This window comes from Gymnogyps californianus, chromosome 3 (genome assembly GCF_018139145.2).
Source record: "Gymnogyps californianus isolate 813 chromosome 3, ASM1813914v2, whole genome shotgun sequence".
Taxonomy (NCBI): Eukaryota; Metazoa; Chordata; class Aves; order Accipitriformes; family Cathartidae; genus Gymnogyps; species Gymnogyps californianus.
Genome location: NC_059473.1, coordinates 69,413,367 through 69,437,679, shown reverse-complemented (window position 1 = coordinate 69,437,679; position 24,313 = coordinate 69,413,367). Strand labels below are relative to the sequence as shown.

At 41.1% G+C, this 24,313-nt stretch overlaps 1 protein-coding gene across 1 annotated transcript in view; it reads left to right on the top strand.

Annotated features, from left to right (window-relative positions):
- NKAIN2 (sodium/potassium transporting ATPase interacting 2) overlaps positions 1-24,313 on the top strand; it is a 475,734-nt gene that overhangs the window by 438,615 nt on the left and 12,806 nt on the right. The window contains exon 5 of the mRNA XM_050894206.1: positions 14,909-14,969. Within this exon, the coding sequence (XP_050750163.1) occupies positions 14,909-14,969 (61 nt within the window). The remainder of the gene's footprint in view (positions 1-14,908; positions 14,970-24,313) is intronic.

The window sequence follows — 24,313 nt, the reverse complement described above, 5'->3', positions numbered from 1 at the left end:
AAGAATATTTGGCTCTTAAAAAAAACATCAGTACATTAGAATTCCATTAGTCTCTCACTAAGCACAGGGCTTGCCTTGATATTACCTTGCTGGTTTTGGAAAAGTGTATAATTCATGACAAAGATGGTGTATTTCACCAGAAAGTATTTCAAAGTTAGTATGCATACCACAGTCATTACATTCAAACAACATTACGTTAAGGTTAGCTGTAAATGCTGCTGCTAATTCAACATTACAGTATACTTGTGACTAGATTACATCTTTCCATGAGTGATATAGTGGTTGACTGGGGCAAAAATGGAGTTGATGGAAATAGCACAAGAATTCAATAGATAGATGGTTAATAGAAACTATACAACCACAATTTTTGCTGCTTGATAGCAGGAAACAGAGTAGTTGACCTATGGAAGACAAAAGATATTATATTAGAATATAGAACTTCCCCATGATAACATCTGTCAAAAACAAGATCAGTGTGAAGAAGCCATAGATAATGAAAGCATGCAAAAGGGTGCATGTGAAAGATGCAAATAATGACCCCAAACTGATTGAAAAAAATATTATCAGGGAAGAACCTCAATAGTGAAAGACTGCCTGACTGAGGCAGCAGCAAGGACAGTGAAGACAACTGCACTACTTAGTGGGCTCAATAAGACCTCAAGATCAAGTAAATCAATATAAGAATGAAGAAAAAAATATGCCATTATCAGGACCTTCATATTTGGTACAGAAATGTAATGATCTAAAAAGAAGGCTAAAAGGAATTTGGAAGGATGTCTCCAAAAGAACACAGAAGGATGACTCTGTCAGATTCAAATCAAATGGATGGGGACTCATTACCCAGATTCTGTGTTGAAGCTGCATGAGATGGCTTGACTGAATGATCAGAATGAGGAACAAAAGGACCTCAAAGCAGGCTTTTGTGCTAGATGCCATCCTCCAGATAAAATAGATACCTTCATGAATCATGCAATTAACATCTCTCTGAATATCAGCAGGGCTTCACATCTGTTTGCTGCCCAGTTGTTTAAAGTCTTCCTTCATGGCTAGATTGCTGCATGCTGAAGATCAGAGTGAAATTCAGAGGCAAGCACCTGCTAATCAGGCACATATTAAGCATGAAGTCTAACACCTTGTTGTGGAATTATGTCTTGTCTGCAATTTTGCAGACTTTTCATGAGAAACTTGTGAGCACCCGGGCTTTCTGGGCACATAAACGGCCACCTGCCTCTGCAAATTTGTTGCTTTCGTTGCAGAGGAACAGCAGGCCTCTGAAAATGTGAACAAAGGACTGCGAAGGCTGTGAAAGAAACATCTCCACTCTCACATGCCCAGACTGAGCTCAGACGTAAGCACACACTTATCTCCTCCTTCCTGATGCCCTGGTTTCCACAGAAAAAAAAACTGGGCACACGTGCTAAACAGGAGCTGTGCTTGTCCCAACCAGGTCTCCAGTCATTCAAGTGAAGGGGCCAAGACCGCCAGATTACAGCAGCTTAGCCAAACAACTGGTCATTTAGACACAACCTGTAGCACTTTTGGAAATGGGATGTTTCTGCCCTAACGAATTTTGGGTGTGAAGTCTGTTGGCATTTTCAACTTTAATTTTCACCTATTTCTTCAGTATTATTAATGTATCTGATCTGTTTCAGTTCTTTGGGAAACAGAGACCTGCTTATTGGACCTGTGTCAGCTCTGGTTTGTAGACATCCAAGTAAAGGATCTATTTTATTTGGGTAGCACATTCATATGTCAAATCTTGCAAATTGTACCTTTTATCTCTAATAAGGCCTGCTGCCACTCCAGTCCCTGTTCACTGAACGTTTGCATGCTGTTTCATTTGTCTTGGCATAAAATATTGGGTTTTTTCAGACTCTGTTTGCTTTTCCTCCATTTTCTATAACTCTAAATTTATTCCACACTGTCTCTGGCCTTCCACTGGACTAGCATACCTAATGCGTTATACCTTGTACGTTTCCATGTTCATGCTGCAGACTTGTGTTACTGCAGATTGATGATTTATTGCCCACTAATACCGTGTTATACATTTTCCAAGAACTATGTATCTTCTTGAGCATTCAAAAGATATTATTAGTGTTTTACTGCATTAAACGTGAAAAACCAAACAAATCTATGAGTTTATGAAAGTGTGGCTCATCTGTAACAAGAAGAACCTTCACAAAGATAAGGCAGTTTATTTTAAATCTTAGATCAAACAATATATTAATGCATATCTTCAGAATTACAGTAACCATCCCAGTGCTGTGCATGGCATTTAACAAAGCAGTAACGCATAATAGGGATGGAGTTATTAAAAGACAATTGTTTTCCTCCATAGTGAAGGGTTCCAGGATCTATTCACCTGATTAGCTAGGATTATCAAAGAATGTTATGATTTAATTGAAATTTTCTTGAGTTTGTCTGTGTGGACAAAATACAAATATCACTTTGCATTCACTGCTATCAAATAGGATGAAACAGATGCCTAAATTGATATGATGTTTATAAAAGATAAAATTTTGTCAAAAGCTCTCAAATCCCACCTTCAAAACTCATTCACACACTTTTCCACCTAAAGGTCATCAATGAGCTCCTAAGTACCTTGGTCAATTCAAAAATAGGGCTTCTGTGTCAGGTTTACTTTATACAAAATATTTGTTCACTCTGCCTAATTTTTTTCTCTTATGTAAATATAAGTGTGGAAGAACTTATTAAAGTTTTTGTCTAAATCACAGAGCAGAATTTGGAAAAAAGGATTGCTGGTTTCATGCAAATACATGGCCTATAGGAGTAATCACTTTTCACAGTGATTCGTAACAGCAGGACATACATATTTTTGCTTAATTTACCATCTCTGGCACGTTGTCTCTGTGGAAGGCAGAAGTCCAAAGTAGCTGGTAAGGGCTGTTCACTAGCCCAAAGTAAGGTTTTTCCACACAGCATCATCAACTGTCAGATTCACCACTGTCAGATTCTGTCTTCACTCCTCCTAACAGAGAGCAATTTCCATATTTACCTGGCAATGCCAAGGTATTTAAGAACGATATTTGTTGGATATGTTATATTTCAGATGATTAAGGTAAGGTTTGGGTTGGGGGTTTTTTACTATTTATTTGTTAACTTCACAAATTACTCAAAAAGGCATGATCCACAGTGCTCCGGATGTGACATACACAATGGCACAAGGAAAGATGAGGATGCTGAGAGCAACCGGTTGGTGAAGGCACCTAGTTTTGTCCATTCTGTAAAGCAGGATGATTTCAGAAATAAATATCCTAGCTCAATAATGTTGTAATTCCCTAGCTATTGACCTGATAATCACATAATCATTCCAAATAACTAACTTAACTTCCTAACCCATGAGTTTTGATGAAGCAGGATGTCTTCATGCTCTATCAAACTACTTATCTAGAGATGGGGTCAAACTGTACTGTCTCTTGTGTGTCAGTAGATGATTTAAGGTGTCCATGATTAAAGGAGATGTAACAGACAGATGTTAGACAGTATGGACATATCTCCTAATTCCTAGTATTCTCTTATTCACATTAGATAATATACACTACCATTAGGGCACCAGTGAAAAATCAAGGGCAGGTTTGCATGCCTGTGTGCACCCCAGCACCTGGTCTCTTTTTCCATCTGTGCTGGCAACTCTTCCTTCCCCTCTGACAAGAAACTTGATGCCTTCAGGTACTGTTTCATTTTTCTCCAGGCAGTTCTCCAGTGTATTATACTGCAATTAATGTTTTTCATCTTCTTTTGGAACATTCTCCTGATGCTTCCTAGTAGGTACAACTTTGTTCGCTGCTGACTAGCATCATGCACCTGGATATTTGAAAAGAGGCTAAATCATAGAAAACATTCTAGATGAAAGCTCTTGAATTGGAAACATGATTAGAACCGACCTGCGACAACAGAATTTTTTGTTGCTTCCTCTGAGAGGTCTAACTCAACACTGTACACACTTTTCCTAAAACTCTTATGCCTCTTTCATTAACTTTTAAAGATATCAATAGAACTTTGTCCACTTACTGTGGATATATAAGAAACCAGGGGAAAAAAATCTCATTAAATATGATGTGTTTTGGCTTTACACTATGTTTATTGTTGCTATGCAGCTGCACAGCTCGGCTGTCTTTAAAGATGGCTGTGCGAGTTGGACCTCATTGCACAGTGTCGTATCGCATTCTCTCATGTCTCGCCAATTAAATTATTCTCCCTGCCCTTTATTCTGCCAAGGCAATACAACCAGATGAAATAAGGTCATACTTCTCAATTCTGGCAATGAACCGGTGATGTAGGAGAACCAAACATCTAAGAATTATTTCTTCTCTGACCCTCAGTAGGATATAACATTGTCTTTCATTTTTCAAAGACTTGGTGCATCTGTTCAAGTCAATAACACCAAATCTCTGTCTACCAAAGATCTCTTCTCTGCCAGAGCTGAGTCTGAGAATTACAAAAAAATGACACTATAAACAGTTGGAATACAAAAATTAAGTATAAACAATATTAAAAATAAAGCATTAACACATTGCTGTTATTCTTTGCAGAGTACTCTAATACAATGGCTTGATAACAATGTAGAATAGTATACGTAGCTGTAGCAATTTTCATGCTTTCCATCCAAAATCTCAAACCAAAAGTCATAATGATGACTGGAACGTTACAATGCCCTGGTGAAACAGGCACTATTATCTCCATTTTACAGATTTTGTAAGGAAAAAAGGAAAAAAACCAATTATTGTGCTGTTTTGAAGCTCGTGTTAGAGAGTACTGTGGCTCTGCATCACAGAAGTGGGAGCTTCTGGAGGCAAGGAGAAAGGCAGAGCATTTTCAGGGACAAAGAAGGAACACAGCTGCTGTACCAGCATGGTGGCTACTGTGTGTGCTGCTGCCAGAGCAGAAGGAAAAGGGCTATGGCCTTTTCTTGCACTTCATGCAGTCCATTGCCAGTGTGGAGGCTGGATGGAGATTGTCCTTCTCTGCTGGTGCAGAAGCTTCCCCTCACCTCTCCTGCAGGGGCCAAGGCATCCCAATCTGCCACTGGATGGGTTGCCCTGAGTGATCTGTGCCTGGAACAGGTGACAGAGCTGCAGCCTTCAACATATGTGGATTAAAAAACCCACGGACCTCACATTTTTCATGAAGACTGACACGTCAAAGTACTGCTGTCACTTGTGCTCTTCCTACCAAAGCAGCTTCCACATCAGCATGTTAAATAGCCTCTTACTGAGACCTAGGGAAGAGATGTGTGCTGGCTACTGAGAGCCACATAAAGCTTCAGAGCTTCAAGCTGACGATCACTGCTTTAGAGGATAACGAGAGACATGCCCGGTTCAGGTGAAACATTTAGTTTTAAATGGGCATCTGATGTCTGTCGACAGCAGAGATCTAATTTAGACTTCCTTGATCACCGTGGCTGGCACACTCCCAGGTACTGCATTATATTAACAAGATTCATAAACTGTCAGATATAACTCATCCACTTAACTCTCTGCAATGAGGCACAGACTCTGAGGACACGGCCTTTCCGAGAATGTTCTCTCTTTATAATTCGTCATTCCCCCCAAATGCCTCATGTGATATGATGTTACTGGAATCTTCAGCTAAAAGGATCAAGGTTTTTTGGTCACACATAGTGCAGAATTTAGTCTTACGTATTCTGCAACCCCAGGCAGTGACTGGGACCTTTGCCATCAAGCTATTTCCATTTGGGCCAAGGAGATCACTATTTTTCATGCTGAATAAACAAGAGCGTGGTCCCCTGCCCTTCAGCAGAAGGGCTGTAAGGGGAAAGGTGCCTTTGGCCGTCAAATTGAAACTGTCCTTCCACCTGGAGGCTCTAGAGGGTAATCTCTCTTCGTACCAGCCTAGGCTGCATGGTGTGATATTCCTTTAAACTCTCCAGTGGTTCTCCTTTTGCAGGAAAGGTTTCACAAAGCACTTTGGCATTTGCTTTTTGAAGCCTGCTTAGCTGATTTTGCTGAATGGAAAAGGTAGCACTGAAACATATCTTTTATTATAGATTACAAAGGTGGAAAAAGTCTGCAGTAGGCTAATGCTGAGAGGAAAAATAGCATTGAAGCATGAGCTGAGTTCAGATACTTTAAACATCAGATGCCACAGGAAGAGGTTTTGTTGACCTTGAAACCCCCCTGACACTTGATGCTGTTATATTGTGCATCTAGAGCAAAATATTTGTGCTAAGCAATGCATTTGTTAGATATATGGATCCTAGGGAGATGCAATGATGTGGAGCACCCCACGCAGACTGCTTTGTAATTTGGCTGAGACACCTCTCTTTCCTTACTCCAGAGCATGAGGCTTGAGGGAGCTATTTGGTTAAGATAAGTTCATTCTTCCTCATCTTCCTTACATGCATTGCCAGATAGAGAGGCGATCTTGTCAGATATCCCACCTTCCCATCTTGTGCATGGGCACAGACAGCCAGAGAGCACAGGCAGAGCCTCCCCCTGACTTAGTCATCTTCCTGGCAGCTCTGTTACTGATGACACTGTCAAAGAGTTCTGTCTATTCCTCTGCTGTTAGTCCACAATTCCCACTGGGCTTCTGAATGACTATCACTGTATTTTAATAATCAATCAATGGTTTTATCACTTCAGGCCCTATTCATCTAGATCACACCATCTAGAGCTTTTCCTATGAATGCCTTATTTGGTTTTCTTTTTGTAAGTTAAAGTAATGAACTTGACTCTTCAGGCTGCTGAAGAGCTGCTCCAGCTGAGCTGTGCACTTTGCACACCGTACATCAATCTGCCGTGTCAACACCGCCATCACCAGCCATCGTAGGAGCACTTGGATCAGAGCATTATTAGGCTGTTACACCATGACCACTACCATGAAGCCAGTGTAGTGCCAAAGCTGTCATGTATCATGAAGCTTCCTGACCCTACGACCGCCATCAGAGGCTTCAAATAAACAGCAATTCATCACAGGGAAAATAAATAGCATCACAGGGAAAGAGTCAGTTGTTACTGGAAAGTCTCTTCACCTCTGATGAAATGTTCTGGCTCTTGCCATTTACGTGACAGCATTGCTCTAACTTAATCTAACATGTAATCATGGAGAAGACCAAATTACCTGTGCTTCCTTTCCGAACTTTTACTCTACACAGTTTTCATGGTTGGCCACAATCCTGAGAAACTGGCAGACACAACAACATATTACTCCCTTTCTCATCCTCTACTCACTCTCCTCTGAATGCTTCTGTTTCCTGGATCCAAGAGCCCAGTGTTCACACTCACGTCATCGAGGTTCACTTGCCATATGGGTGCCTCAACATGGAGGGACGGCTTTTCACTGAACAGAAGCACTCATATGTGTTTGTTTATCAGGAATTCAGAGTTCTCTTGTACCATCAAAATATTTCGCCCTATACAATCTGCACAAACTTCAAATATGCGTATTTGTTTTCCTACTGCCCCTCAAAAGAGTGAGTAGCATTGATAATCAACTCTTTCTTCTAATGCAGTTCGATTTAAAATGCTGGGCATTCATTTGGTGGGCTGTGAGCAGTCCGTGGCTTTGTCAGATCTGCAGCATAAAGAACCAATTTTTCTCATCCTAATCCTATGGCTGTCTGGAAGAGGTGACACACAGTTAAACATAGTGATAAGAAAAGCTACTGCTGCCAAAGGCAGTCAGATACCAAAACCAGATGATTAAACCATTCCAAAGCATTTCCAGAAGACAAGAGGGGAAAAAGGTCCAAAGTTTTTTTCCGTAGAAGTTTTGTTGCTATAAAACCTTCAGAGCAAAGCCCACATACAGACACATACACACTTTTGCTTTAATAATCCATTCCTATTATTAACAGAATGACCAGGGTGATAGGTATTTTAAAGCCTTTTACTTTAGTTTTTTTTGTTTCAACTTCATTCTTTGTTTTGTTGTTTTGCTATTGCCAAGTGGATAGACGCAGCTGGCCTTGTTTTAAAAATAAATGGGATGATTTTTCCCAATCTACACAGCCTTAATGGCTAAATCCCTTTGATGTGAACAGCAGTCACTGCACACTGTTGACCCCTGTACAATCAGAGCTCTGTTCTAACAGTGACAAGTTGGGTTTCAGAGCTGCGTCGTGAGAGGAAACAGAGCAATAGACTTTTCCATTTTCAGGACTTCCCATAGACTCAGTTTGGATGGAATTAATGAAAATATGTAACCAAATATATCCTTTAACCCTAATCAAGTGAGAAAAGGTAAAGTGGAGACAATTCCACAAAAGCAGAAACAAGAAAATTAAAAGTTCTCTAGTTTTTAACAGGGGTTTGTTGCAGCACCAATGCCTTCAGCCTGCACTGGGCAATGCCCACTTGAGCTGCACCCAGTACCTGCTGAATGCAGCTGGTGGAGAATTTGCTCCTGTCTTCCTAGCCCTGTCATTGTTCTAAGTTGTGATCTGGGCATCAACACTGGTCAGCCTGCTGTGGCCTCCCCTCTGCCCCTTGAGACATGCCTGCTTCAGCTGCCTGAGGGAATCCAGCAGAGTCCCAGCTGGGGCATTTCGCCTGTGGGAGCAGGAATGTAAAGTTCGGCACCGAGCCTGAATCTACAAGGTGCTCCACAGTTTAGTTAACACAGAGGTCGGCAATAAGCGATCCCTAGTTCCATCTCGTACAAACTGGTAGCCCCTGTATTTTGGGTTGTCTTTGATGTCTGAAGCTGGAAAAAGGACATCCTACTCTTCAGCTGTGAGATGAAATAAATCATGGAAAAGCACCAAATATCATGTGGTTATCAAAAGCATAAATCACACTGAAATACCTAGGAAGAGGGAAGATTTGTAGAAAGTTTTAGGTCAGGTTTGCAGAAAAGTCTCTCTAAACTTTCAGGAAATTTGGGTCAAGCTGAGCGTCTGTAATACAGCTTCAAAACAGGTGAGTATCTCTTGCTTTCTACCGTTGTTAAAGGTTTGCACAGCTCTTATCTGACAAGCCAGAGTGCTGTGATTTTCAGTGCCCCTGTGGTCTGTTCAATTCATCAGGTGAAAAAGCTTGCCAGGGAAGACTCTAAGGGAACGGCTGCCCTGAACAAGACAGAACCGCTCTCAAGCTCCCAGCAGCATTTCAAACAAAAGCATTCTAGCAGGTCTTGACAGTGATCTTCAAATGCTTATACAAAAAGGAAATCTCCAGAAAATTGAATAGTCCACTGAGAAATAAAGAAAGACTTTATGCTAAGCATCTTCTAGACAGCTGATACAAAAAGATTATGATGCACTAGTTGAAATAAATGCAATTTTTATCACACTTCTATTTTCCAATGTGTCTAGATTTATCTGTATTTATGATTCATGTTTTTACTGTGCTTGCTGAAAAAAAAATCAAAAACCTCTGGGGCAGCTTTCAGCATAAGAAAGGAAAGAAAAAGAATTTGACAACTACATAGGCTAAGAAATTATGGGTTTGGTTTGGTTTGGTTTTAAATTTCGTGATTGCCCACTAGATGTTATTGTGGGCATGGCAATTTAACATTGTCTTTCTTTAATAATTATTTTATTGCACAGAATAAAGCTACTTGGCCATACTTATGAATTATTCTTTCCAGGCAGCACATAGTTAATTCTGTAGAAGAATGACTGCAAGGCCACACAGTCTACATTCCCCATCAGGAATCTGGCCTGATATCAATAGTTTTCCAATGGTCCTTTTATGATGAAAGATAGTTAAACTTGGAGGAATGACAGAGTTCTCATAATGTTAAATGTAAGCACAAATAAAAGCATACCTCAACAGAGTAGTTTCCATGGAACATAGCTTGAGTTTTATATTAAACTCTAGCAATGATGTTCACTCACCTATGCGGCACTGCTGCAGGCAGTGAAATCATGCTTGAAAGGGTTTTTGCAGGGGGCAGCTTTAGAACCCCCATGACACTGACTTAATTCCACAGATATTGAGAGAAAGGTCCCTGTCTCACCTTTTCTGCTAAATAATGAGTATGATTTTTCTGAGAATCAATACACTGGAAGCTTTCTAGATAGTAATTCTCCAGTTCTTCAGTTGCTCATAATGTGTATATATAGATATCTCCAGCCTCCAAAAATCCATTTTAAAGAAACACTGTTCCTTAAATGCACAGCATTCCAAAGGCTTTATATGTGCAGCCCCTGGTAAGCTTAAGCAATATGATTAAATTGCACATGGGTAGACATGTAACATCATAGCTTTCCCACATAAAGTTCCCAGGGCCAAAATTAACCTCCATGTAATTCTGCATTATTATTGCTTGAACTAGTCCTTTTTTTGCTAAGGTCTTAAAACCACAGTGTTTGTAGAATCCTGCAAAAACTTAATAATAAAAAGTAAATACACAAACCTCAGCTGTCTCAGAAGATACTGTAACATCTTTCCATAGGAAAACACAATGGGTTTGTGTTTTTTAAGTTTAAAGTCCATTTCTCCTGACAAAGTCCAGTTATAGAATAAAACATGCTCATTCAGTGAAGCCAAGACCATGTACTATTTCCATAACCCTTAATTCATTCATCTTCATCTTGAGCCTTCTCCTCAACACCTTAGCCCACTCACATCTCACCCACTTTTAGTTTTTGTTTCTTCCTTGCTGTCACTCTTTTGTTTCAGGTGTCCAGCTTAATAAAGATAATTTCCAATAATTATCTATACAGATATTGCTTTAAAAGAGGGAAAGATGGGGGCCTTGACCAGGAATGATGGGTTTTCATATAATAGCCTTTTTCCCAAATCTGGTGCTATTTGCAGTGCATGAAAATGTTAATCTCCATGAAAGAAGTGAGAAAAAATAGCAAGATAGGATTTTGATCAATACCGATTCTGATTAAGTTTGATCACAGCACCTGACATTTTGAGCAAGTCTTGAAGTACACTCACAGAAAACTTGGGATCTGCTAAGAGTCTCTAGCATTGTAACAGGACACTGCTGACTTGGGTAGGGAATATTCTGTCTACTTTTTTGTTTGCCTTATATGGTTATAATAAGGAAGTAAGATGCATTATCTTAATTCCATAATTAACCTCATTGCCAAAGCTTCAGTAGTGCTGTTATATTGCTGATTTATTTTAGGCTTTTGCTTGTCTTCTTTTTTTCCTTGGCAGAAGGAATGATGGTTTTATCAAGGTGTTTATAGAGGAAAAAAAAGCCTAAAAAAAAATTTTAAAAGTGTTTGAGATCATTGTGTATAAAAATGGTCATCAGATGCCATCAAAGTAACATCCAGGGAGCTGGTGCAGGGATGGGCAATGTGTCACTTTTAGAAAGAGCAGTGTTCATTTATGCTCTCATATGGACATATCAGGAAAAGTTATAAAGAGCAGATTTTTTCAAGCTGCAGAAAATGAGGTTCATAAAAACATGCATTCACTAATCACTATACGTATAAATAAGCAGGAGTGTTGTTAACGGTTCCTTCTCCTCTGGAGGCCCATACTACAGCATTAAAATGTGAATGGGACAGATGTAGACACCTAATCTGGATGGGTCTGGGATCCAGAACTGATCTTCTGTTCATTGTACCTATTTCTTTTTATTGCTGCATGTTTTATAAAAGAAAGCTCGGTTAATTAGGAAAAAAAAAAAAAAGATGCAAAGCAACAAGAGGTTTTAAACTAGCTTTCCTAGTTTTAAACTGATTTTCTGAGACAGTCAGGCTCCTTCTCCTCTTTATCTCTGAGGACTCCTCCCCTTCCTTCTCACATAAGACAAAAATCTTTCTGAGATACTGAATCAGGAAGACTCTGCTCGGTGTAATTCTCATACTGCACTCAGCACTGCTGTGTTTGAGGGCTTCCCAGGAATATATTAAGCGATGTGACTAACGTCTATCATTTGGGTTTGGTTTTATTTTTCTCTCATCTTGTTCTCCAGGGAGAGGAGTGTGTTCAGCGAAGTGTTTTGTTTGGAATATATTTTATTTATTTATTTTGTGCTGTACATAGGTATGTTGCAGTGTGTTTTTCTTAGAGAAACAAAGTCAAAGAAATGCATCTTGCACTATTACGAAGGTGGTAAATTTTGTGAGAGCCCTTCATCAGTATGGGAATTCATTAACAATTTTAGCTGACTGGTCCCCAAGAAATCTCCTCTACGTGCACAGATGAGCTGTACCCTTCCTACAGGAAGTCCTAGTCCACCGGGGAGGAAGCATGTTCCTTATCTCTATCCCGGAGGTCTCTGTAGTCACCATGGGCTCAGGCCATTGAGCATCCTCAAAGTAAATACTGCCACTTTTGGTTCTTAACCTCAGCTCTGAGTGTGTGCCCTCTGCTGATGATGCAATTAGAAGATAAATCTTGAATGGCTATCACTGGATCAGAACTGATAGATTGCTTGGTTAAAAAAGAGAAAAAACAAAAAACTAATGTGATGTTCAAACTAAAACAAAATTATTATGTGTACCAAGCAAAGGGTTGGATAAATGTGGGAGAAGGGGAGGTTTATTTTATGAACTCTGATTATCTCATGGGAAACAAACTTCCATTTGTATTTAGAACAGAACAATTCCCAGCTTTAAGGCACTCTTTTAATCAGCAAGCTCATCTGATGAAATGCTGTAGGATTTACTTATATATCAAAGGAGCTCCCTAGACATTTAAGGGATGCAACTGAATACAATTAAAAGATCAGTTGTAAGCACAGTTTGTGATACAGTTTGTTTGCTGTACTTTGTGAGAGAAGTTTGGTTAATAATGTGAACTTGTGGTGTTTTAGTAGATAGTAAAGTATTGAACTGTCTTACAAGAAAAGCTTTGCCATTGCGGCCTACTAGAGATGCGGCTATTCAGCTATCTTGAATCTGATGGTCTGTAAAAAGAGAACAGAGAAACTATTAAGCCATGGTTCACATCCAAGAATGGAATCCTTTATGAACAACCTTTCTGGGCCTAATTCGTTGCCGAATTAAACCTCATGTAATGTCATTGAAGTCAATGGGTTTATGCAGGGCATAAGTCACTGGAGCAAATTAGCCCTCTGTCTTGAAGCCAAGAAACCAAAGGAAAGAGTGATCCAATAAAACAGAGATGAAATGCTGATATTAGCTGAATGCCACTGTTCTTGGTACAATGTGTTCTTTGTGTCCAGCAGTGAATATTTCATCCTTCCCAGGTGTAAAATCTTCCCAGCAGCACTATAAGGCAGATTCATAATAAATGACAAAATTAATGATTTAGTTCTGTTGTAATGCAGCTTCTGGGCTCCCAACAGGAACTTAAGCAGTTAGCAGACAACATCTATGCTGGCTGCAGTGTGATCTCCAAATCAAATCTCGATCTCTTCAGACAAGTCTTGGGGCTGGCCTTTTTTTTTTTTTCCTTTAGCCATCTCTCACCTGTACAGATGTTAGAAGCTAGCATTTATAGGTATGGAGAGCATTCTGCATAGAAGACTGACAGAAATATCAGGAATATCTGTGTAAGAGCTGGAGTAAATTAGGCACGGTCACTGCCTCAGGTATGAAGGCACTAGGAAACAGAATGGATTTTTTGGCATTTCATGTATATGGGTAATATTAAGGGCTCTAAGAACCCATAATATTGCAGTGATTGTAGGTGTGCCTTGGATTAATGAAAAAAAAAAATCCATTTGCACTAATCAGCATTCATAACAATACAAGGTCTTCTCTCAGATTTCATCCTTTTTACTGTCTGACCCACTGATTACTTTGTCTGAAATTAAGATCATCATCTCCCTCAACCGGAGATTATGGGTTTTGCACCACGCACGCAGAGAGCTCAGTCCTTTAGGCATTTTTATTATCCATATAAAGAACTAATTCCCAAAGTCTACAGTTGGGTTTGCACCTCATGAAAAGATCTCTGTGAGGTGGCCTGTACAGAATAACACATTTCGACAGCACAGCTCACTTTTCGCTACAAAGAGATCAAACAACCTGAATTCTTTTGACGTCCTACCATGCAAACTTCAGTGATGAGCTAAAGGATGAAAAACAGTTTGTTGGCAATCAGTAGAGAAAACTCTCCAGACCTACATGTAAGGGAAGCCATGTAAAGCATGCAACGCATGGCACGTGCTGCTGCTCCAGTATTTGTTCTGTTGCTTCTGGTGTAACTTCTCAGTGACGACAGAAATTGGTGGAGGGACCAGCAGAGGACTCACATGATACTTGGCCCGTGGCATGTGTGATATTGGCCATTTATTCTATTTTTTTATTTTTTCAGGTGATACTGTAAGATAAGCGATCTGCCATGGTACTCGAGAACCACTCTAGATTTTCATTTTCTTTAAATCCTGTTGCTTCTGTTTACATTTTACTTCTGGGCACGCTCTGAGGAGACAAATGAAGGGCACAAGATACAAATTTGCTAGCTGCAGCATGAGACGCTGACGTAAACACATCCAGACCTACCTAAAGTGCTAGATATGTCTTGAGGCTTGGGTGTTATTGCAGATACGGGAACAAGTCCCACTAATTTACAGCCCGAATTTCAAGTGATAAAATATCACTATAAAGCCGGTTTACAAGTGCACTGAATTCATCCTCGGTTTAGCTGGCAAGGTTCTGCTAAAAAACAGAGTTCTGCTAGAGGGTCAGGTTTTGTTGGATAACAAATCTGACAGAAATATTTACATTTTCAGTGGCTAAAAGTCCATCCATCTATCCAATCACCCATTTGGTTTTCTGGTTTTCAATAATTAAAAAGAACCCAATTTGGTAAAGGAAAATTTTTGATCAATTTTTGGAAGTTTTATTGCAAGGTGTGTTTTTCAAGAAAGATGCAAAATTCCCCTGACTATTTCCAATTAAAATTACCAAACTGTTGTGAAGAATTATCACTATTTCATCAGAGTCTGATGAATTTTCTGTTGTTGTTTTTCAAACAAACTAACTCTTGTTTTTCTATTGTATTTGCTTTACATCTAATGCTGTTACATTTTGTTTCAGCTGGCGGGCTTCATCTATGCCTGTTATGTTGTGAAATGTATTACTGAAGAAGAGGACAGCTGTAAGTACTAAAGTTTTATTACATACAAAATGAATTCTTTTTCTTTAAATTACCCCTCCACTATGCTGGCTCTTGCTGACTTCAACCTAAATGCCTTATCATACTGTAGACAGAACACGCTTTCTGTCCATCCTTCTTGATCTAAAATTTTCAAATGCCTGAAAGACAAAGGAGTCGTGAAATGCAGCTTAAAAAATACATACTCCTTTCTTCTGAAAAGATCATTGCAATTTTTTTTCCTCACAGCTTAGCTTAAGACGTAAAATAAAAAAAGCAAAAATCCCAGTTGGTAAATACAGGCTTTCCCCCCCCCCCGCCCCTTATTCCAGATTGTTATTAACTGTCTTCACAGTAATTGGCTACCACTGAGGGCATAGCTCTTCTGTGTTGACTTGTGTGTAGGCTTGTAAAAGCACTTCTGGCCAAAAAATAGCTTTAGATCATTGCAGGACCTTCATTTATGAGAGGTGCAACTGTGGAGCTCCTCTTTGTTCCTGCTGCTCCCAGGGTACAATTACAAGGAGCGAAATGATTTCATATAGATGTATGTTTGTGTTTCTTCTGCTTATTTATATCAATAGAAGACTGTTGAGCGGAATTTGCTCCTATTACATGCTATGGAGTCAAGCCATTTCATTTTTTCTCTACTCTAACCTTGATTTTTTAAAAAGGGCCACTGCAGCATTTCAGTACATCTTGGGATTCATACTAAAGCACTTTAGAAACAAGTATCAGAACTACATGTAACTTTGATAAAATATACATGAATCCTAGAGAGAGATCTGCAACAGGAAGCTAAAGGGTTTTTATTTGATTGAGAGCACTGCTAGGGCTGGTGGGGGTTCCTTTGTGTGTTCTCCTGCGTAGAAAATAGCTGCAACCCTATAATCTATTGGCAATACAGTGCCACTGTGAGCTGTCAAGGGGAGATTTAGTGCCGAAATCAAACCACACTTCAGAGTTCTTTCTGACTATGCTTGTTTCCGTTGTCTTTGTGTTTCTGTGGAGGTGAGGAAGGCATAAGAGTAAAAAGAGTTTGGGACAGGCGTGTGGAGCAGGGGTATGTCACAAATAGGTCTTGTACTTTTAGGGAAGGACCAGTCCTATGTACTTTCTCCTACTTTCCCATTAAGTGCATTCACTATCCACAGAGCTGGAGGAGAGTGATTCCTTGCCCCCCAAAATGAAAGCCCATTTAATACTATTCTGCCCTCTTCTAAGGGCTCAAATCTTTTTTTCACTCTTCTGTAATGCTTTAGGGCATGATATAAGTAAAAAGCAAGGAACGGACTTGTGACTTGACTCACCAAACAAGCACAGAAGCACACCTGAGAGATTTGTCCTGTGGTCTGTAAGGCAACATTCCTGGCAGCAAAGCGCCATGGCCAATATGGTATTGTTTTCTGCTCACTGCGGTGGGACCTCCCTGTTGTTCAGAAGCCACAGATCGTCATGCTTCTTTGAACCTTTTCTTGCCATCGTCTTGCCTATTTTGAGGCTTTTATTACTTTGTTAATACACCTCAGCCACGCCTCCTCTTCCAGCCAAAAAGCCATCTTACCCATCTGTGAGCGTCTCCCTGAGGTACCAGAGTGAATCCCTACCCAGCACAACAAAGCCAGCGCAAGCTCAGGCGCTGCAGCTTCACCTCTGGTGAGGTTTGGAAGTGTGGCTGGAAAAAAAGAGAAAAAGATAACTTGTATGTCTGAGTCGTCCCAACACTGTAATAATGCTCAGATAGGATTTGGCCCCTCAAGGTGTCGTAAAATTAAAGCAGCTTTAATTTCTACTGAGAGGCTGCATGTAGCAGAGAGTAAGAATGATTCTAGTTCTCTCTCTGCTCAGACATTCACTCTGACATGTGCCGAGCACTTGCTGTTACAGCCAGGGGCTGCAGTCCGTACAGATACCCCCTGCTCAGGTTTAATTTTAGATTCTTTCATTTCCATTTAGATACGTTTTCTTGCCTTTTCCCTCCCTTTTGGCAAAGCATCCATCTATCGTGCTCCTCTGAGAAGTAATGTATCCCCCTTCAGGATGCCATGTTGTTCAGTATTTGTACTCCAGAGGAAGATGCCTAAGCCTGACTTCCTCAATACATTCACGGATGGCGTCATCTCATGCAGACCAAATGAGTGCGAAGGAGAAAAGCTTTCAGGAAAAGAGGAATATGTTCCAGAGCCATTGCTAGAGCTTCCTGCATATGCGAGTCTTTGGTCTGAGATCACTTCAGATCCCCTAGGTGTGTTTCTCTTCCCATAGTCTCTTCTTCCACTTTTCCAGTTCCTCACCCCTGCATGCTGCTATGGAGCAAGCTCTGTGGCACAGAGGGATGAAGACACCCCTCCTGCCCACAGTGTACTCCCTCCCCAAGACTTGCTGGACATCTAGCATAGCAGAAAAAAGCTTTGCTCTGCTGTCCACCAACCCCAGCCTAGCATCCATACCTGGTAAGGGGTGAGGCTGGGCTTGTGCTTGCATGCAGTTTGGCAGCTGCTGTTCCCTCTGTGTGCTAAAGATGTGTCAGCTGTGAAAGATCCTCTGGTAAAACCAGTCACCGTAAAGCAACTCACCCACACCATTGCCCTGCTTTCCCAGCTGCTGAAGTGATCTGTGAAGAACAACAGAGGGGCACTGCCATCTTCTTACCCACCTTTATATTCACAGACATCACAGGAGAGATCTAGATCTCTGGTTTTCAGGACCACTCATGCCTGTAAAAATGGGATACCTCACTGCCAATCACAGAGGACCGTAAGGATAACCATAGTGGGTCACACCAAAGGGGCATGTAGCCACAAGTCCTGTCTGATGAGACAGAGCCAACAGAAAAAGCCTTTTGTTTCTCACGATGGACATGGTGAACACCCATACACTCAATTCCATTTCTTCTGTTTTGCTAATGGGCCATAGGCATAACAGCAGGCCAGAAGAGGAGCAAAAGAGGCAGAAACACTGAGCCTGGCAGGAGTGGGCAGCAAGGCATGAGACTAGAGAAAAAGTCATGCAACATCCAAGAGGCAGACATGGACATGTTCCAGATTTTAACCAGAGGAACATATTGACACTGCTCCAGAGCAGAGAAGGTGCCTCATCTTCTGTTGGCACAGAGCCTCAACTGTAGAAACACAATCAAGTTGTTCTTAAGCTGCTTCAGCTGAATTAGCTTTGCTCTCAGAGTAATTGGAACAAGCTGAAAGAATTACTATTTCTCTATTCTTTATGCAGATTTTATTAAGAGAATAAATGAGCGAGGGTAGAATTAAGCAAACATTTCACTAAGATTAACCTGCTCTAGCCTCACTAAAGGATTAGGAATGGAACAATACAGTGATCAAATCAGGGTCATAACTAGGGCTGAATCAGCAAGTCTAGAGGTTTTAATTACTCATACACCAAATAAATCCAGCAGCAGGCCCCCTAAATTAAAGCACAAGTCCGCACTACCTTTCATGAGAACAATCTGCTTTGGGTCAATTCTGCATCAAGGATTACAGAGGAAGCTGCTTTCCCTCCTGGTACAGTCCCAAGCAGTGCTCTAACACTGGGTGCACCAGGGCTGAACTGCAGCACCCATCTCCAAGGATCTGACAGAGGTGGCTTTTCCCCCGGCTACTTCTCTTGGTGGTGGTTTGTTGCTTCCCAAAGGTCCCTTCTGCATCGTGTTCCCTGTGGCTGTGTAGGGAGGAGGAACTCTGAGGCTTGGAGCGCCTCAGGTCTCCATTTGGGAAAGACGAGGGAGGACGAGTGCCCAGCAGGGCTGCTGCCAACTCAACGCTCTCCTCTTCACTATTGCCACTGGTATGCCTAAGCCATTGTCATTCTTACCTCATTAGCATTATTAGCTTCAGCAATTAAAAATAAAGCATGAAAATGTCAGCAACAATCATTACTTGGAGGCATTCAACGGCTGTAAACTTATCAGATCTCCTAATTTGTTTTCCAAAATCGTATTAGGCCTGCATTTTTCAAAGGCTGCACATTATTTTTAATAACATTGAAATGTTTGTTTAATGTGCATTTCCTCACTAGCAATTTGGCTCCCTGCTATAAGCTGTTACTGCCTTACTAAAAGAAAATTCAATGTATTTTTGAAAATGTTATTAAATATACAAATATTTTGCAGAGAACCCTGAAATCTAAGCAATAAAGCAGCATCCTCCTGGGGCTTTTTGTCTGTAAGCAATTAAAAAAGAAACCTGCGTTACTGAAGTGGGAATTCTGCACTCGCCTTGCAGGTTCTGTTGAGGGAAAGGGGGATGGCTTGTTATTAGAGGGACAGCTTTGGCTGGGAAGGAACCCAAGCCTAGAGAAAATCACTAATTCAGTCTGTGTTCCACAGTGAAATCCTAATCCAGAAGGCTCCCTTGCTCCAGATAGGGAGAAGAAACAGCATTTACCTACCGTGACACAGTGGCAAGGCAATCAGTGAATAAATATGGCCTGTCTGGCTGTTCCCTGAGTACCGTGAGGTACAACCTTTGCACTATCTCATGCTAGCAGCGATCCAACTTGCACGTACACCATCTTCTTTTCTCTTGGCATTGTTTCCAGGTAAACTGCAAAGCAAAAGAAATTGCAACTGGGTTAAATAGATTTTTGCTGCATATTCCCTTGAACCCAGCTTTTGGGGATGTCTGGCACAGAAGTAAAGCTCTAGATAACCCTTTAAAATTATTTCACTCCCCCCCATAAAAACTTGAATTCAAGATTCTATTTGAATTACTGAAAACATTCAGGAAGACAATACCCCAGATAGGGGATAGCTACTGGTGAGCAATACAGCATAGCAATTACGTGCCAATAAACTCAGTGCGAAACAACAATGCACTCTGGGATCCTAGGCCTGACCTGGGAAGTAAAAAGGTGATGACAAAGATTTTCTTTTAAAAGACAATATTAAATTCATTAGATGCCAGAGATGTGAAATTTTGACAAACATATGAGATAGGTAGAAAAGCCTTTTATTTTTAGCTCTGTTACAGGCTGCTTTCCACCTTTGGGTAGGTTATTTAACCTCTCCATACTTCTGTTTCCCATATTTAAAATGGGAAATAATGACAGGGACAAACTCACAGGCGTGTTGCTTCATAACTTTGAGCTTCTGGGATGAAAGGCACTATTGAAGTGCAGAATATGCTCAGGTATCCCTTTATTTCTGTGCCAAATGCTTTTCACAATCTGCTTAGTGAGACATCACAGAGAAATAATACCTCAGTTTCCATCCCTGCTTAAAAATCTCTAAAACAAAGACAAAGAGAAACCAGTAGCAAATATTCAACTATTAATTCTGCTTCTTCATTTCCCTTCCCATTTTCTGGTGAATATGGCTGTAAATCCTGAGACTACCGGGACAGGAGAAAGATAGGAAGGAAGGAGAAACTAAGGCTGAGGGAGATGGCTGAAGATGACTGCAACTATCTTTCTGCAGTCAAGGCTGGACTTGAATGCATCTCTGGAAGTTGTTGTCCTGAGCAGCCTGGCAGGTCTCTTCCCCCCCAGCTGAAAGGTGACAGCACAGCCGCAGTGTAAGCTGCATCCCTACCAGCGTTATCTGTTACACTTGTGTAACACAACACAAGATGGGAGGTACCAGATCTATCCAGCCCCGAATCTGATATCCAGTAATGAAGAACATCTGATGCTTACTTCCACATCTATTTGCCATATAGGCATATAAGAACACAGTAAGTTTGTGGTTCCCAGAAAATCCTGACAGTAATTTGCAGTTCAGGGACTTCCTTAGCCAGAAATGGTCTTGTTGTATTTAGTTTCCCACAATGGTCTTTTCTTCCTGAAAGTGTCCACCTACGTTTCAACCAAGAAAGTTTTTATCAAACACAGCCTCCCGAGAGAAGGAGTTCCAGCACCTCAGCTATACATTTTCTTAGTTTTGCACCTACTGTTTGTGTAATATGTCCTGAGTCTTTCTCTGGAAAACACCAGTCATTCCATCTTCAACTTTTCCATGCTGCCACAGGTGGCATTCAGCTCACACACCTACAGCCACATGTAATTAGGCCTGCAGTTTAAACTAACAATCAAGATTTCCACCACAGTCAATGGAGGCAGGGATGTAACTCCAAAGAGCAATTTGCCCTATCTGTGGTAGACACCTCTCTCACAACAGGGTGAATCACTGGTCTGACTTGTTTGGTTAATGCTAAGGACAGCCTAGGCAGTCTGCAGAGGCAACACAGGAGCAAATAAAAGTAGGAACAAATACAAGCCAATATTTAAAACACAGTTGTTCTCCAACTGTTGAACAGGTCATTCATGAATGAGAATTCAATGAACACTCTACAAAAGCTGAAGCTACAGCTTGTTTTTGCTCAGCTGCACTCTCCAATTTACAGCCTGTGGCTAAATTAGAAGCTTTTTCCATTTACTTGTTTCATTTAATGTGGTGACTGCTACGTGAACTAAGTAAACCAAAGGGGGGAAATGGGATGCCTTCAGCTGTCAGGATGCTGATGGAAGTGTGGAGGGAGAGAAGCCTTTGAAATCCCACGGTACTGCCTCATGCTTGTCATCCTAAAGAGCCTTGGAGAGCCACAGTGCCACCAGGAACATTTAGGAAATTCCCTGAGACACCTGTACAGCATCAACCTTTTGCACACATCAGTCACTGGTTTCTGTGTCATTATTTCTAGTCATGTCCTGTCTTGGAGGGGACCTTTTGCAGAGCAGAAGGCTGGTGTTAAGCGTCTCATTCTCACCGGCACAGAGCACAGGCACTCCGCATCCTACAAGGCATGCTTGCTGCTTCGAAAGCACAGGCTGAAAAATGTCTGAGCTGCAGAGTGTGAGGCTGAAGCGCAGGGGGGAAAGCCTATGGTGGGAAGATATGACAAGTGAAACTGGCTGCATTTGAGATGCAAATGGACATGAGCAGTCCAAGGTGTCATAGGGCTTGGCAGACGTTACACAGCCTGGTCTGTGATCATTTGGCACTGCACTGCAGAGAGAGAAACAAACTTAAAGCTCAGAGGAGGTGCAGTTTGTTTAAATAATAGCAAGTAATTAGTCTGAAGACAAAATCAGTGATGGCATTTTATAATTACAATTAATTTAAAGGTTAATTTCCTTTGGTGCTAAAATCTTATTTAAAACATTTACCAGGAAAGGAAATTAGGATGTTACTATCTAGATGCATAGAATGCTTCTGGGAATCCATGCCTATTATCACTAGAAAATTAGGTTAGACTCAAAGTGGGAATTTCAATTCATTTTAGTGTGTAATAGATGGTGGTCAGAGCCTTGAGTCAGAAGGGTCGCTTAGGGTAGACTGTACAATTTGCATTTTCTTTGTTTGTGGGATTAATTGCAAATGTTTCCAACAAAAGGGCTGGGTTTATACATGAACAAGCTTGACATGAAAAGAAAATTGGTTATGGATTGCTGCCTTCGTAACTAATGAAGTTGATGTTCAAGGAATCCCTAGGAGACACGGTTGTGGTATGAGGCAAATACATAAATAAAATCACACGGGTGAAAATGGTGGTGTTGCTGGCTCCATCTATGATAATTTCTGTTCTCCCTCACTGTCTTCCCTGGCACTCCCCTTGCATCCATCACCACCTCCTGTGGGGATTGTCAACCTCAAGTTTAAAAAATGTCTAAATAACATAGTGTAAAGCTTGAAGGAAGTAACATTTCCATTCCAGCAGCTCATCACAATGGGATACTGCTTAATAAAATCAATGCATTGTAACAGCCAGGGAGATATACTTACCTTGCATCATCTTTTTTTAACTATTCACCACACATGTTTTATCTTTTCAAGAAAGATATGTTGCAGAAGTGTTGGAAAAGATCCGCACATGTGAAAAGGGAATGAACAGTTAACATCTCTTTTATGAAGAACAATACATTTCATACCAAAACATTCTGAAAATATTACTTGTCTTGTCATGAACTTATTTTTTCAGGAGAGGAACACAAAGAAGTCCAGATCATGAAACAATGTTGTCCCACACGGTTGCATCAAACCGGTAGCAGAAATGAGGTAGTAACTAGTGATGGTTCTGACAAAAAAAGCCGCAGGTGATTTGAAGAGACGCTCAGGTTGTTGCCACAGCTGAATAGGACGTGATCTTACTAGGCATGGAAATGTTCTGACATTTAAAAATAAACAAAACTCATATTAAAATCAGGAAAAATTTACAAAATCCAAGACTCTCCGCAAGCTGAAAATTGCATGGAAAATTGTTTCAGGCGGACTGTTGTGTTTTGGTTTGGTGCTGGTGCAAGACTCCATTTCGATGTCAGTGGTCTGTTGCTACTTTGCACTGAACGTGGAGGGCAGGCTTTGGAGGCAGGCCCTCCTGTGCTGGGCCCGGGGGAGCGTCTCCTCCTTCGCCCCAAAGGAGGGAGGGCAGCTCGGGCCCCGCCGAGCGCAGGCGGAGGAGCAGCCCGCAGGTGGCCGTGCGGGGCTGCCGGCCCCCTTCCCCACCCCGGTTTCCCAGCCTCTGAGGGTTCAGCCAAAACAAGCAGGTGTAACGCCGCAGGTCCTGGCCAGCCAAGATCAGTCCAGGCTAAAGGACAGCAAACGCCTTGGAGAGGAGCGGTGATGAGCTGCTGCGGGTGGACTAGACTCATTAACCACTTCCAGTGGCCCTGAAAAGGACACCTGCCCACAGCCTTAGTGTCTTCCTCGCTGAGACAGTCAACGTGAGCTCCTCGTAGTTTCCTACATGGCTGGGACATAGCTTTGTACTAAATTATTTTTATCAGCATGCCTGCTGTTAAAGTTTTCCTTATTACTTTTCCTTTTAAATATCTAGATAGGTCTTCATTAGCATTGGATTGTTAACTTTCATAGATTTGGGCCTTAATTCTCCACTTTTTTGCACCTACTAATGACTCTTATTCTAATTTATTAGTGTGGTGGTTACGCTTGGAGGCCATTGCCTCAGGCATTTTCTTTTTCCTCCTTTTCTCTTTTTCCCTCTCTTTATTGCTTGCCCCTAGCAATGATCTGGCTAAGAACAATTCTTCCTAACGATTCATTTGATAACTTCTATGACAATTCAGTCTACTCCACATTTTCTTTAATTCTTAGAATGATTCGTCAGTCAAAAACTATTGCAGGGCTATATTTTTTTGCTCAGTACTCAAGCATGAAAATTTGAAAGCAAATGGCTATTATCCAGCAGTGTCCAGGTCTGTCCAGTTTAGAAAAATAATATATTCTTCAGACTATTAATGTTCTCATAGCTGACTGGAGGTCTTTTGCAGACTCTTTACTGAGCATTGGACAAGCCCCACTGCAAGCTTGGACAAGCCTTGCAAAACCTTGCAGAGGTCAAGCGGCAGCCTACCTGACTGCAACCCTATTTCCA